General features: G+C 37.9%; 1 protein-coding gene across 3 annotated transcripts in view; it reads left to right on the forward strand.

The window, feature by feature from the left end:
* LOC107679723 (neogenin-like) overlaps positions 1-14,874 on the forward strand; it is a 173,244-nt gene that overhangs the window by 51,408 nt on the left and 106,962 nt on the right. For all 3 annotated transcript variants that reach the window (XM_016475362.1, XM_016475363.1, XM_016475364.1), the window contains exon 2: positions 11,598-11,915. In XM_016475362.1, coding sequence (XP_016330848.1) covers positions 11,598-11,915 — 318 coding nt within the window. The remainder of the gene's footprint in view (positions 1-11,597; positions 11,916-14,874) is intronic.

The raw sequence follows: 14,874 nt of genomic DNA on the forward strand, positions 1-14,874 counted from the left end.
AAATCGGCTCATCACCCCACGGAAGAGAGGGGCGGGATGAGCAGAGCTCATTAGCATTTAAAGAGGCATGCACTAAAACGGCTTGCTGTGTGCAGAGCTGTTTTTGGCAAGATAAAAAGGGTTGATTTACACTACCATTGAGAAATTTTAACCAAAGTATGTTATAGACTTTTCATTAAGACCCTAAAGAATCATATCAACTTGTGGAAAATGGGTATCTGATGACCCCTTTAGACCTTGGTGGTAAACTTATTGTCAAACATACACAACTATTCAAAAGTTTAGGGACAATATGATTTTTTTTTATGTTGTAATGCTTTTAAAGTGCACACAGATCAAACCTAAAAACAATAATATTGTGAAATATTACTATAATTTAACATTTCTATTTTAATATATTTAAAAATATTACTTAATCAAATTTTTAGCAGCCATTACTCTTGCTGGACTGTTAGCAACACAAGGGAAGTATACTTTCGGCTTAATGCGATATGATCCCTGTAGTGAGAGTAAGACTCCTCAAAGGCAGATGTGGGAGTGGTCCGAGTGGTCACTGCACTCCCTGTTAACCCCCCTTCCAGTGTCTGGTGGTCCTGCCTCAAGCAGTCCCATCATTTATTGATAGAGTTTGTCTATCCTGGTGTGTCATATTCATGGTGTGCGGTCTTAATGTAGTGAAGTGTCACATAATGGAACCCTGTGAATTTCAACTGATATAATTACACGGGAGCCTCGGTATTTAACACATTCACTAGGCGTCTCAAAAAGTGAGCAATCGTATTAGCTACAATGAGCACATCCAATTTGTCTTGTCACAGCATTCCTTTCTTGTAGTTTTTTGACAGTATGTTCAAGGCAGCGGTGCATAGTTGTGTCTCTTGTCACAATCTGCTTTGTCTCATTTGCTGTAGCACCTGGCGGAGAATAAAAGGTGAAGGTTTGGTGACTGTTTCTTTTTGTGTCCTCTTTGACCGTGTCCTTGTCTCTGTACTGCTTGATTCAAGAGCGAGCTGGCCAGCTTTGATGATTGAGGGAGATCGAGTTCCAATCAGCGTGGTTAATTAATATGTCCAACTGAGGTGAGAGGTGCACATGCAGCGAGGCTTTTCTGCAGCCGGGAAATTACCTGTGTGCTCCGGGGATTTGCTATCTGTTAGAGACAGCTCGCCGACTCCCAATATCAGATTCGTATCATCTTATTTTCATTCATTTGCTGCTGGAGGCTTTTCTGCTTCACATGGACTTCCCTGCCCTTCCCCCATCTGAGCTGCACTGTTTAGCTGCACCTTTGTGGGGCTTCCATCTGCATGTGACTGGCATACGGTCCTACTTTCAGATACATTATAGATCGCTAACTGCAGTGGGAAACTGCAGTTTGAAGAATCCATCACCAATGTGTTACTTGAAAATTTATCATCTTAGCTTTAACCTGTTTCAAACCTAGTGAGCTGCTTACCTAGGTAGCATTTTAGGCATCATAGATGCTTTCCCAACTGGCTGTGTAGGCAGGCAGCAACATTATGTTGCTTTCTAGGAGCTAGTTTTGGTCAAAATCCAATCCAGTAAATCCTTCAGTGGGGGAAAAATAAATAAATAAAATAAAATCCAATATGGTGGAAGATAAGAAAAATGTAGACTCTAAAGCAGTGGTTCTCAAACAGGGCCCTCTGGGAGTCCTCCAGCAAACTTCCAAGGGAAGCTTTAATTAAAAAAAAAAAAAAAAAAATCAACAGTAGACTTTTGTTTCTACTCTATATTGTTTTATTTAAGGAAAATATTAAATCACAATACTGAATCCTCTGAATCACAATATGAATCATGGTTAAATTATTTTTATTGTATTATTAAAATATATGTTAATAAAAAACTTTTTTTTTTTCAAGAAGTATTGTCATAATTGCAGTTGAAGTTATAAACAAATGCTCTTCCAGTAATGTTAATAGAACATTAATTCAGAGTTTTCTGGTCTTTAATATTATTCTTAAAACATTAGCACAAAAATGTAATTCACACACATTTCATGGAACATTTTATTTCTGAAACCTTTTAGTTAGACTTTCATCTAACGTTTTTTTTTTTTAAATGTTACAATGTGACTACTTGTTTTAGAACATTCAGAACATTCAGGTTTTAGAACATTCAAAAGTAGAACATTCAAAAAGAATGCCCCCTTAAAGTTTGCATAACCAAATAAAATTAAAAATTAAATAAAAACGGGATGTTTTTGATGTTCGGAATGTTCAGAAATAAAGTTTTCATAATAAAAAAAAAACCTCCTTCGAATATATTTTTGTTAGCTGGGAATTATTGGGGCATTTGAATATTGTGTTGGATAAAGGAGGACTGCTCAAAAGATTGAGAAGCACTGCTCTAAAGACATTTTGTTCATTACTGAGAAGTATCTACAAAAATAAATTAAAACTGGACTTATACTCAGTATTTGTGTGTGCTATAGATTTTTGTGCTTATTAGAGAGTGTTGATAGCTTACCATCATGCTAACGTCAGGCTGTTGGAATCAATTGTAAGGCTCTATTCGTGTACTTGATATAAAATTGCAGTTTTGTGGCACATCCCTAAATCCATTGGACTGTAGAGGGTATTTCAATTGTCATTTTATGATTTATGATCCACTAGTGCAAACTCCGCAGTGGACTATTACCCAACAGTCTATGTGGCAAAGTGTAGAGTCGGAGGGGGTGCCATTTGGGACGGGGCCTAAATTGAGTCTCCTGAGCATTTCATGTGAAGAGCACTATTTTTGCACAGTTGCACTATTGAAAAGCACTATAGTTGTCGTTGTAGAGTGTTTTAAAGTCAGTCACATATGATGCTTCATTTAGGTTACAGTTCTGCCTATGCAGGCAGTAGACAGCATATTATTTGGATGCCTGATCTAATATATCTTGCTTTATATACTATTATATATACTGAATTATATACTTATATTCCGTTTCTCTTCTAGCCCTACCATTCACAATAGGTTATTAAGACTTGAAGAATAGTGTAATACTAAAATGCATCCCCAGGCATTTCCAAGTGGAAAATTTATTTATTTTTTTTCTCTAGGGCTTAGATGTCACATGGATACGAAGCCATCATGATAGCTAACACTTGGTTTGCTAAACCGAAAATGTAAATTATGTCATTATTTACTCGTTCCAATCCCAGAAGATTTTCTTACATGGAGCACAAAAGGAGATATTTTGCTAAATGTCCAAGCTGCTTATTTCTACTGTGATTTATACTGCTAAGCACCTTAAAAGCTCAGAGAGTTGAGTCTATACGTCTCAAGTCTTCAGATGCTAAAGGAATAGCTCCTTTTGTGTTCCACAGAAGAAAGAAGGTTTTGGGAACAACTTGAGAGTAAGTAAATGATGACAGAATTTTCTTTTTTTGGTCAACTATGCTTTCACCTGAAAGCAGCAATTCACCCCAAAAAATAATTTACTCGCTGTCCTGTCATTTCAAACCTGTATGATATTCTTTTGTGGAACATAAAAGAAGATGGGTGAGGGTGAGTAAATGATGGCAGAATTTTCATTTATGGGTGAAATAGCCCTTAAATGTATATATAATGTATTAAGGAATATAAAAAAGGAATTGTTGTAAAGAAGCTTAATAATACACTAAAGGGAACTACACTCCTGAACAAAATTTTAAGACTGGGGGAAACATTACAAGTATATACAGCCGCAAAAGAAAGGTGTTGGATTTTCGCAAGTCTATCAGAGTCAATATTAATTCAGCTAAATATCCTATAATTCTGCTAAATATGGTTGCGGGGGGACAGAATTGGCTTAAGCTTGTGCTCAGGATTTTTTAAGCCTTGGAAATGCTCCCTGGCAGGAGAATGAAGGGTAGCTTGAGGTGTGTTGAGTTGCGAAAATTGTATCCTTTCGCCTCTGTTCTGCCAGCTGAGCGTGTGCCAAACTAATAAAGCCGGCATGGAGGCCTACCAATCATTTTGTACAGCCGTTACACCTTGGACCCTTGTTGAGAGGGCAAAGGCACTATCGGAACATCCAGACCGTGGGGTGAGGGGCTGCCGCTGGCCAGGGGTCCTGAGTGGGAGAGCAGCCTTTGTTCCTAGTAGCCGCTGTGAAAGATGAAGTCGGCATCTGTGAAACACAAAAAAGGAAGTGAGTGCTGAAGACAATACAGGAGACTGTCATTCTCTGTTCATTCCTTTATTCTGTGGTGACAGTGACCTTTAAAAATGGCTCATCTTCCCACCCCGCTATTATCACTGTAGTCTATCCTTCCAAGATTTGAGAGGAGGTCAGCGTTTAAATAGACCTCTAAAGCCAAACAATAAAACATGACTCATTTAAATGGGTCAATAACCCCAAAAGGATACTTGATACAAACCAACTCTGTACCAGAGAGTAAAACTTCAGTCAATATTCAATATAACTGGGTTAAATTTATATAATATATATATAGATTACTTTTCACCCAAAAATCAATAAAAATAAAACATTTTGCGTTAAGAAAATAGTCAATTTTTAGATTTTTTTTTTCCAAATTTCTTCCAAATTCTAATTTTGGTAATTCATCCACACATGTTTCTAGTTTATAATGTTATGTATTTAATTTAAAGCATTACATTTCCATTTAAATTATTCTCATTGGTGATTCTCATTACATATTATGTAAATTATTGTAAAAGCAATACTGTAATAAATGATTATTTTTTAAATTGAATCCGCATGAATCAAGAGTAATTCAATAAATGCTACTATTGTTTTATTTTTATTTTTTTATAATACAGAAATAAAACTATTTTTTGCATTAATTTAATAATTAATTAATTATGCTAAAAATAGACTCTTCAAGCAAAACATATTTTCTTTTTTTCTTTCGCTTTTTGGAGTAAAGTATTATCTGTTAACTGGTTTCATGATATTCATCCAATTGCTCCTAAAGGACAAATACTACGATAAGAATAAATTCCAGCAGTTCTGAGGTGCCTATGAGAAACGGTGCAAAATCTGTTTTCTTCCTAAATTTGTGTATATTAGAATGATGTTCAGTTTTAGCTTTCAGCATGAGATCATAAAGCATACGCAGAGAGAACAATTTATTAGGCGGATTTAAGATGCGAGATCTCCACAGGGAAGTCCAAACCAGCACATCCTTGAGTCAGTTCTCCGACACTCAGAGCCTCGGCTCTCATAAGCAGATCACTGCTGATTCCTCACTGCGTTCAGCAGTGACAGATGGGGAAGAAATGATGCTGGAAGATAAAGGCAAGCCGGGAGAGAAGCAGACAAACTGGAGGTGGACAGACATGAAAGAAAAGAAGCTTTCCAGACAGACTAATGAGCCTGGAAAGGAATGACAAAGAACTGGGATAGAGTCTAGGAGAGTAGAGGAAGCTGCTTGTCTTGGAAATAAAATCTGTACCTGTGACTGGCTATTTTCCAAAAAGTGCAAATGGTTTTTGCTCTAAGTCTTATTTATTTAGCTGTAGGTCAAACAGCTCAGAAGCCCCTTCTACTCAATAATGCAAAGCTGCAGGGCTTTTTCCCTATTGCGAATAAACTAGAAACAGAAGTTCTGGCGAAAGCCATCCTCAAATGTAATTCCCAGATGTGATCCCATTGATTAATAATGAAACTGATATTTGAACTTATTAATCTCCATTCTATGTGGTGTAATAAAATTACCTATTTTATTTTAGTCTCAGAGACTGCTTTGTATTATTTCAATGTGAGCTCTTTTATTCTGAGGTTTTGTTTTGATTATATGTTTATGTGCAGTTCGCATAATGTTTTCTGGAAATGACTTGAGCCTCATTAAGAGGTGATCTGGAGGGAAAGTGGTCTTTCGTCGCTCTGCTGTTGAAAATGAAGATTGTGTACAGTACCTTATTGGCACAGCTTGGTCTTTGTGTGAGAGCCAACAGAGACCATGTGGCTTCCTGTTGCGAAGAAACCAGGTACAGGAGGTCTTTGTTTCTGAAGAACTGTGTCCCTATGTGGATATTTCACTCATAGAAAACTGGCTGTGTGGTAGGTTAGAGCACATTTCTCATAATATAAGAGAATTGATAACTTCTTAATATTCTCTTTTAAGTATTAAGTAGATATAGAGTCACATTAGAAAGATATAAAGTCACATTTGCAAGCTATAGTCATATTATGAGATGTGTGTATCCATATTATGTAATATAAAGTTGCCTAATCATTGGTGATATGTAGGAAATTTAAGTTAAAATATGTGTATTTTTAGTTTAACACCCCAGGAAAATACATGCTGGCTTTCCTGAGCTGATATCTCTAATAAAAATATTATAGTCGAAGTTGATCATAAAGAACTCTCTATAGCTATCTTACCCATCTGCCCTCTACAGTCTGACAGACGCTTTATAGAGGTGAAAGTCTTTGGATGACACACAAGACAAACCTTTTTTCTTCCATATCTGCCTGGCTTCAGAAATTTCTACTGACTGGAGCTGTGGCTCTGAAGTGCTCTTTGAATGTGGAATAAAATGGATTTCACAGGACTAGGGACAGGAGTAACAGCTCATACTTATCAAACAGACAACCTCATTTTCTCTTGGTTCCCTGCACTGTGGGCTGCAGAACACATTTTGAAGTCAATTCCTGAGCAGTGAAAAGTAGAATAGATCAGACTTCTGCCTGCTTCCTGACACCAAAGATCCCTCTATTAAGTCAATAACAAAAACATATGATCATACAAATATGTATTTTGGACAAATACCATGGTAGCAATGTGTTATTTAAATCTATTTCCTGTTAGCATGAGAAGATTTTATTGATGTGCCATATACTTTCTGGGCTTGACAAGTTCAAAATCATTGAGGTGGTCAAATTAGTGGGCCCTATTTTAGAAATATTCCTTATCCTTCAGCAGGGATGGTCAAGGTTGTTCTCTCTTTCATTATTCATAATTCGATGACAATATTCCTGTGAAAATCCAATATTCTTCTGACCTGCTTAGTATTTAAAATCATTCACAGCCACAGAGTCCTCGTATCTAATCTGAATTTCAAGTGACTCTAAAGAGATTGTGTAATTGGTCTATGCTGCACGTTTTCCTCTGTGTTTTGAGCCCATTAAATGATAAATATGGTGCCAGTTTTAAATCCCGAGAATAAATATTTGTAAACTGAATGAGAAACTCATTACAAGAGCCACTGATATTTGCATGTATGTGGAAATTCCCTGTTGTACCAAATTCAAATAAACTGGACTAGTATAGGATGCACTGAAATAGACAATTTCTGGGTGATTCAAATCATTAGAGCCCGACCGATATATCGTTTTGCCGATATTATCGGCCGATATGAGCATGTCGCAGATATATCGGTATCGGCGAATATGCTGCCGATATGAAAATTTTTTTTACAGAACATATAATGCAGATAAAATGTTTGAAATGTTGTAATTACTTAGTTATCGGTCGGGCTCTACAAATCATTTATGACTAATATTGCTGCCAATATTATAAATCTAATAATGTTTTGTTCTGTTTAACTGTGAATTACATGCTACTAAAGAAATTAAAACATTATAATGTACAGACGAAAGAAAATCGTAAGAAACAGAGTATAGATTATTTGTATGTTGAAGTAGTTTTTTTTGTCCCTGCTATGGCTCATGGATGTGCAGCAGAAAAGCTTAATGAGCTTTGAAAATTGCTGAAAAGGAGGAGACCATGAATGTGGTGTCAGTATCAGCTTTACTGTGGGACTCTGGGATGCAGGTCTGAACAGCAGCAGATGGTCATCAGTTGTAGCTGATGGTGAAGTGGTAGCTGGACGAGCTGTATCGCACACCTCTGTGCACGATCCAAACAGCCGCTAACATGCTAATGATTAAATATGCTGATCTTCTGATGCTCTGCTGCAGGGTGGAATTCCCATCTCAACAGTGGAATACAGACCTCTCCATCTGTAGAAGACACTGAGATCTCCCTTGATTACTGTGTATTTAGCTATGCGTCCTTCTGTTTCTTATTAAAAGTACTATGGTGGTAACATGATATAGTGACTGTATTGGATGGTAATACCATAGTACTTTAATATATAGTGGGGTCCAAACACCTGAGACTAATCTGGGCTTTCTTCTCATTTAAATCTGAAAATGAACAGTTCCTTATATAAAATCCTGAAATCGTAAGTTTTAGGATTTCGAACAATTTAAAACAATGCCAATATGATCTCTGATATATTGTGCATCCTTATACTACAGATATATGTAAACTGCTCAAATAGCCCAGTGGTTTAGATACTAATAGATACTATATACTAAAAGATAGATACTAAAGAGTACTATGGTGGTAACATTGTATAGTGATAGTATTGGATGGTAATACCATGGTACTTTAGTATAGAGTAGAGGCCAAACGTTCTGGATTACATTAAAAATTTTCCTCATTTTGAAAAACTTTAAACAATATTGATATGATCGCTGATATATTGTGTGCATACTAAAACTACAGATACCTGTAAACCGTTCAGTTGCTCAGGGATGCAGATACTTAATAGATACTAAAACTCGATCTTAAGCTCATTTAAATTCAGTTTAAGACAACACTGAGCATCTAGACCAACATACCATGTATACAAGTTTACTCAGCTTGGTTTATTTAGCATTTTTCTACTTTAAGTCTGGATATGAACAGTTCATATGGATAGAAATCCCAAGTTGTAGGATTTTGAAAAACTTTAAACACTGAGCAAAAAAAAAAGTACGATTTCTAGATCACTGTAATTATAAGCAAATGTGTAAAATTGACCATTTGAACTTCTCAGGTTAGGTCAGATTTCCTTCCATTGAAGCACACCAGACATTTCTAGAGTTTATATCGGCTTAAGTGCTGATATCATTAGAAGGGGGACATATTGTACCTGAAATTCATGTAAATATTTTAATTAACTCAAGTTTTTAGACCTAACATTAGACCTAGTGGTCTCAGACATTTAGAGCCCACTATACACCAGAGTTTATTGGTGTCTGTTATAAACACAATTACTTTATTGAAATTCTTTGTTGAAAGCTATATAACAGTTACCTCTGGATTATGAAGTGCAAATGATGTTTGTGAACAGAAAGTGCAGCTATCTTACAGGAATGAATCTAATCCAGATGTGTTTATGCTGGAACAATTGTTGCCTCGCATCAGTCTTAAGGAAACTATTCGAGGAAAGCTTAACATTTGCCAGAGCGCAATTATCTTATATAGCAGTTCAGCCAACAAAAGCAGCTGTTGTAAAGCTCTCTGTGCTGTTTCTATAGAAGTCCAAATGCGAGTCAGCACATAAACCTAAGTGTTTGGTTCCAGGAGGCCTCTCTTAGTGGACAGAGGGTTGACCACAATTACTACCCACAGACCCTGATACTTCCTATCTGACCAACACCCCCAAACTCCATTACAGGAGACTTTAAAAACCATGTGGGATAGGAAATATGCCTCCACTATGTGGATGGGCCATAGTGAAGCCATTTGTGGTAGCTAATGGCTAATCTATGTATAGGCTACACAAATGCAGCATTAATGCGTATGAATGTTCAACAGTAACGTTACATTCGTATGTGCCATTAAACCAGATAAGTTATCCAGTTGTTAAGTCTGACATTGCGTGTCTTTGTTTTCCGGGTCCAAATGCTCTATCAGGTTCCAAAAGCCAACAACAAACGTTGTTATTATATACTCACATTGTGTTGTAGTAGCTACTGCCAAAAAATCATGAGCCTAACTTTTATCTCCACACTGAAATATCAGTTTGCCAGACAGTGATTCATCCTTTTTGTGTCATTAAAATATTGGTGTCCTTGATAGTGAGCCCGGGGAATGCTGTGTACTTTAAGGTGCGCTATAAAAATAGTGTTCATAAATGGCTGTTGAGATAGCATTCTCACTTGAAAGTGAGTAGAGGCTTGGACACAGAAACAGTTTTCGATACGGCATAACATCATAAATTGATTATTCAGGTAGGCGGCAACAAACACGTGAACAGTTCAACTAACTTTCACTTGCTCAGCAAGATTCTCTTTTGTGAAATTGTTTCTTCTTCATGACAGTAGGTGTCCTTAAAGAGACACTGTAGGGCAAATTCCAAACAACGTTTTTGCCCCCTTGAAGGGCACTGTGTGAAGGGGTCGCCACATGAAGGGTCGTTCCAAGTGAAAGTAAGCAACATAATTACCTCACAGTGTCCTCCCACATGGTCGTTACTGAAGGTCATTCCAAACAGTTGCTCCAAACAGCCTTATTAGACACAATTGCCTTGCTTCCTCAAAAGTCCCTGTTTCAAGGGTTCTGCCATTAGGAGTGAGTAGGGAATAGTTGGGTTGCATTAAGAATTGTGGTATTATATGACACATCTTGGAACGCGTCTACACACTAGACACTTCATCAGGGGTAGCCAACCCTCCTCCTGGAGGACTGTCTTCCAGCAGACTTTAATTCCAACCCTGCTCCAAAACACCTGCTTGTAATTTTCAAGTAGCTGAATTGGTTTTAAATCAAGCTGGAAAACAGAAAAGTGGATTTGGATGGCACCACTGTACCCGCCTCTCTAAGATTCTCACTGGGCAATTCATGTATTTGTATTCATGTTTTTTTTGGTGATGAAGTGTCAATGTAAAAAACAATGATTTTTTTACAGCATTCTTAGAAAGAGAGTGACCTTCCTGAAAGTTCTCTGAAATCAATGCAGCAGTTGTAGTATTTACTTGCAGTACCAAATAAATTCTTAATCAAATGCAGTATGTACACTCACTGGCAGTATGTGGTTCCAACATAGCTTCAGTTTCGAGTTAAAGAGGGGAGAAGGGTGTCCTCATTAGCAGTGATCCCAGACATTAACCCTTGAGTTAAAATGGCAGAATGATGACTTTTGGTTCTTGTGCTGGCCCCAGTCATGCCATCTCTTTGCAGACTCGCCATAAACCAGTCTCAACTGCTTCCAGCTATATTTAGCATTCGCCTCATCACTTGGTGCAGTATTTAAAAAAGACTTAAAAAGCTCATTATTCATTTTCCATCCAAGAAGTACAGATGATTCAAGTTATTTATCCACACAAAGTCCTGATGACTCTCGAGGCCAAGATTTTAATAATTTATGAGGACAAATGCAAAGTAATTGCGCTTAGTTTGACTTTTTGCATTAGACTTGTCAGTTCTAACCCTCGTTTCTTTTTGAGAGAGCAACATAACAAGATATTCAAATGAATGTCCTGATGTCCAAGGTCTCTGTTTGTAATTTTACGTTTATAATTAAAATGATTTATAATGCATTCGCTAAGTGTTATCCCCTCTTTACCGCAATGTTTGGTCATTTTTGGACACTAGTAATAAAGTTTTGACATTTGAATGGATGTGTTTGGCTCTCAAATGCGAGAATAAATGAAATATTAAGATGAACAAATTATTAAATATTAAGTATTATATTAAATATTTGGATTCTAAAGCCATGGCCCGTGTTTAATTTGAATTTTATTGCAATGATGCAAATACCTTCTGTTATTCAATCCCTCAACCCAAAGTTCAACCTAATTTCAGTTCATCGTATTGTGTTATGATGAGAAATCCAGGGCTGATTTGAATCCTCTTTCTTCGTAGGATCAGCAGTGAGGAACTTCAGCCCATTCCGGTTCTCCACGGAGCCGTCAGATACGCTGGCAGTGCGAGGAGCACCAACGCTGCTCAACTGCTCAGTCCACAGCGAGTCTCCTGCCAAGATCGAATGGAAGAAAGACGGCTCTTTCCTCAGCCTGGCCTCGGACGATCGCAGGCAGGTCCTGGCCGAGGGTTCTCTGCTCATCAGCTCAGTGGTCCACTCTAAACACAATAAACCCGATGAGGGGGTTTACCAGTGCGTGGCCACTATAGACAACCTGGGCACCATCATAAGCCGTTCAGCTAGAGTCAATGTTGCAGGTAAGCCACATGTGTTGTGATACACACATCTACGCAGCATTTTCACACAAACTGTGTAATATATGCACCATATATTGACCCATGTTGGGCAGTGGTTCTTAACTGGTTTTGCTTCAAGACCCATGTTGTTATAAATGTAAGGACAGAATGACAGCGAGAGAGCTCTGTTTGTCTGTCCTGTCCTGTAAATGTGTGAGAGCATGTATGTTTGGCAGTACAGCTGCTGCTATATTGGGCCCTTTGAGTCGAAATGAAAGTGACCTTGTTTCATTTGCAGGAGGCAAGCAGCAGGGATTATGAGGTGTTTGAGTTGGGTCTTACCCTGAAATTCAATTTGCTGTTGAAGGGGAAAAAAGGAATGCAATTAAGTTACATCAAGCCCTTACAGTCTTGCAGAGTTGACTGTGTAACCTCACTAAAATCTCTCTGAAGGTGTTTTGCTCTGAAAAGTCAGAGGCAACTGCTTTTTTGAGGTAGCTCAAGAGTCTTTCTCCCCGTGGAAGTCTGTTTTGAGTGAACAAGCTCATTATTTCTCGAAAACCGGCAAAGTGCAGGCTGGAAATTTTCATTGGTCTTTTTTAGCGAGGTATTCTCAGCTGTGCAACAGATTTGACCACAGTGTGTGGTTTTCTGACAGTCCGCACAGCTTAAATGGTGTCAACAAAAATCCCACTACTGTTTTTTTGGATTTTCCCGTAGAGATGGAAAGCCACAACTTAGTGTATATAATATCTCAAATGTTTCTCCTAGACAGTTTTCCTTGGAGAAACAGACTGTATAGTTTTGCATTTGTCTAGTTTAAAGCGGAGGCCTTCAGCCTTTTTTATACTGGAGGAGACATTGAGCAGTGATTAAATGTTTCATTGTACTATATTTCAGTATTTACATAGTTTATAATACTTACATTGCAATGTGAATGAACAGTAATGTATACAGTTATATACTTGTATGTTTTATTTTAACTTAATAGATTTTTTTTGTAGGTGAGACAGTGGAACATTAAGCTGAACTATAGCATCTAACTTTACCTTGAAAATTAACTTAAACAAAAATATGTGTATAATAAATGTAAAGTCAAACATTTCTCAACAAATTAATTCTAGAACAAATGATCATCTATGCTATCCATATTTGTTGTGTAACTCTGTGTTCTTAGTTTAAACTTTGCCTTGCTAACATGTTGATAAATTGCATCATTTAATTTTACAATACGCACATGACTTGTATTACACATATCTAACTAGATAAAATTTAGCATATGTACATTCATTGTAATGCCGCATAAGGATGGGGTTTTCTACCTTAAGAAATTTTAAGTGAAATCTTAGTGACAAAGTTGACATTTAAATAAAAAAATAACACAGAATTCCATTAAGCTTGAGCTTGAAATAGAAAACTCTGAGCCATTAAATTTCTGTGTACTGTATGTGCAGGTTTGCTACACAGTATGGCCCTCGACCCTTGCTCTCTGGGAGTCAAAGAGAGGAAGATCATCAATAAATCATATACAGCAGTACCATCATCTTCCACAAACGTATACGTGCATGCACTGGCAATGGATGTCTATGAAGCCACTGTTGGATGCTTGCATAGTGTGCGTTTGTAAAGACAAACATAAAATGCGTCTGCAGTAATGCACTGGATGTACTGTATATAACTGATAATGCATTTTTCTTTTCTTTGAAATGTTAAATTTGATACCCTGAAAAAGTGCAGATTTATTTGTATTGCCAGCACAAACAATGCCTGCGATGTTTTGTTCTGTTTTCAGGTGAGCTTATAAAAAGTCGCCTTTCTTCGTTTGCACTCCCACATTTTATTCTCTTAGAGACCGTGAACCGTCTGCTGTGGCTTACAGGCGTGTAATAAAAAGGTTAATTGTTGCGTCTTTGCTGTGGGCTATTTCAATGCCATTGCGTTGGTAACAGCTCTGCCGCTGCCACAACCTGTGAGACGTCAGAGCGACAGGCACTCAGACAAATGCAAGAGTAATCAACATGATGGATGGAAGAAAACCGTGTCCCTCCTTCCGTCAGTCGCTTAGCTCTTCTTTTTCTGCTTAACCACACGTAAAAACAAAGGCCCTTTTCTATCTCTTTGCAGCAGTGAGACAGTGGCCATCACGTCCGCATTCATTCAGAAGGGGATTAGCCACAGCCTTGGCTATTTGTATTCGTGGAGCGTCGACTCGAGATGGCAGGACAGGGAGCAAGACGTGGGTAATGGGAATTGTCTAGCTCGTGCTGCCTCACAGCACGCTCAACACTTTGAACCCAAGTCCTCAAGGCAGACTAGAAACGGGGTCGTTCAAGCTGCCAAAGAGAGCACCTGAAATGAAAGACCTTGTTTGTATGCTCCACTACTACTCCGGCTATAATTCTCTGCATTTCTTCCTGTCTCTAATAATGAGGCAAAATGTTGCTGTGTAGAATCACCTTTTGGCGCTCTTTTGTTGCGGTGATTTTGCCAAGTAGTACATGTTCCTGGATTACCTTTCTTGTTGGTCCTGGCTTGGGACAAGTCTGTAGTACCTGGAGAAAGCTATCTGTTGGCATTCTGATACTTTTCAATGGCAGTTACTCGGCTGGCACATTCCCCCCTGAAACATGCATGGAAATCTGCCATCTTTGGTTATGATCATGCCAGTAACTGCTGGTACTCTTTTCTGTCATTGTTTGAGAGAGATTAAAGTAGACACGCGTAAACTACCGGTGCTCTCTTTTGTATGTGTTGGAGGGAGATTTCCTCAATTTTCTTGACACTATTTTTCTATCTTGCACAGTTTATCATATTTGACATTTCTCAACAAGACATTTCTGTGCACCATTTCGTGGTTCCAGGCCAGCAAGCTTTTAGGGCTGAAGTGGAACTGATTGTTTTCTAAATTGGAACCGCCTTTTCTGTGGTGGAAATGCAGAGAGTGGTTTGAGAATTGGCACACGACAGGAACCACCACCAG

The sequence above is a fragment of the Sinocyclocheilus anshuiensis genome, unplaced genomic scaffold (genome assembly GCF_001515605.1).
Source record: "Sinocyclocheilus anshuiensis isolate Anshui unplaced genomic scaffold, SAMN03320099.WGS_v1.1 scaffold224, whole genome shotgun sequence".
Classification (NCBI taxonomy): domain Eukaryota; kingdom Metazoa; phylum Chordata; class Actinopteri; order Cypriniformes; family Cyprinidae; genus Sinocyclocheilus; species Sinocyclocheilus anshuiensis.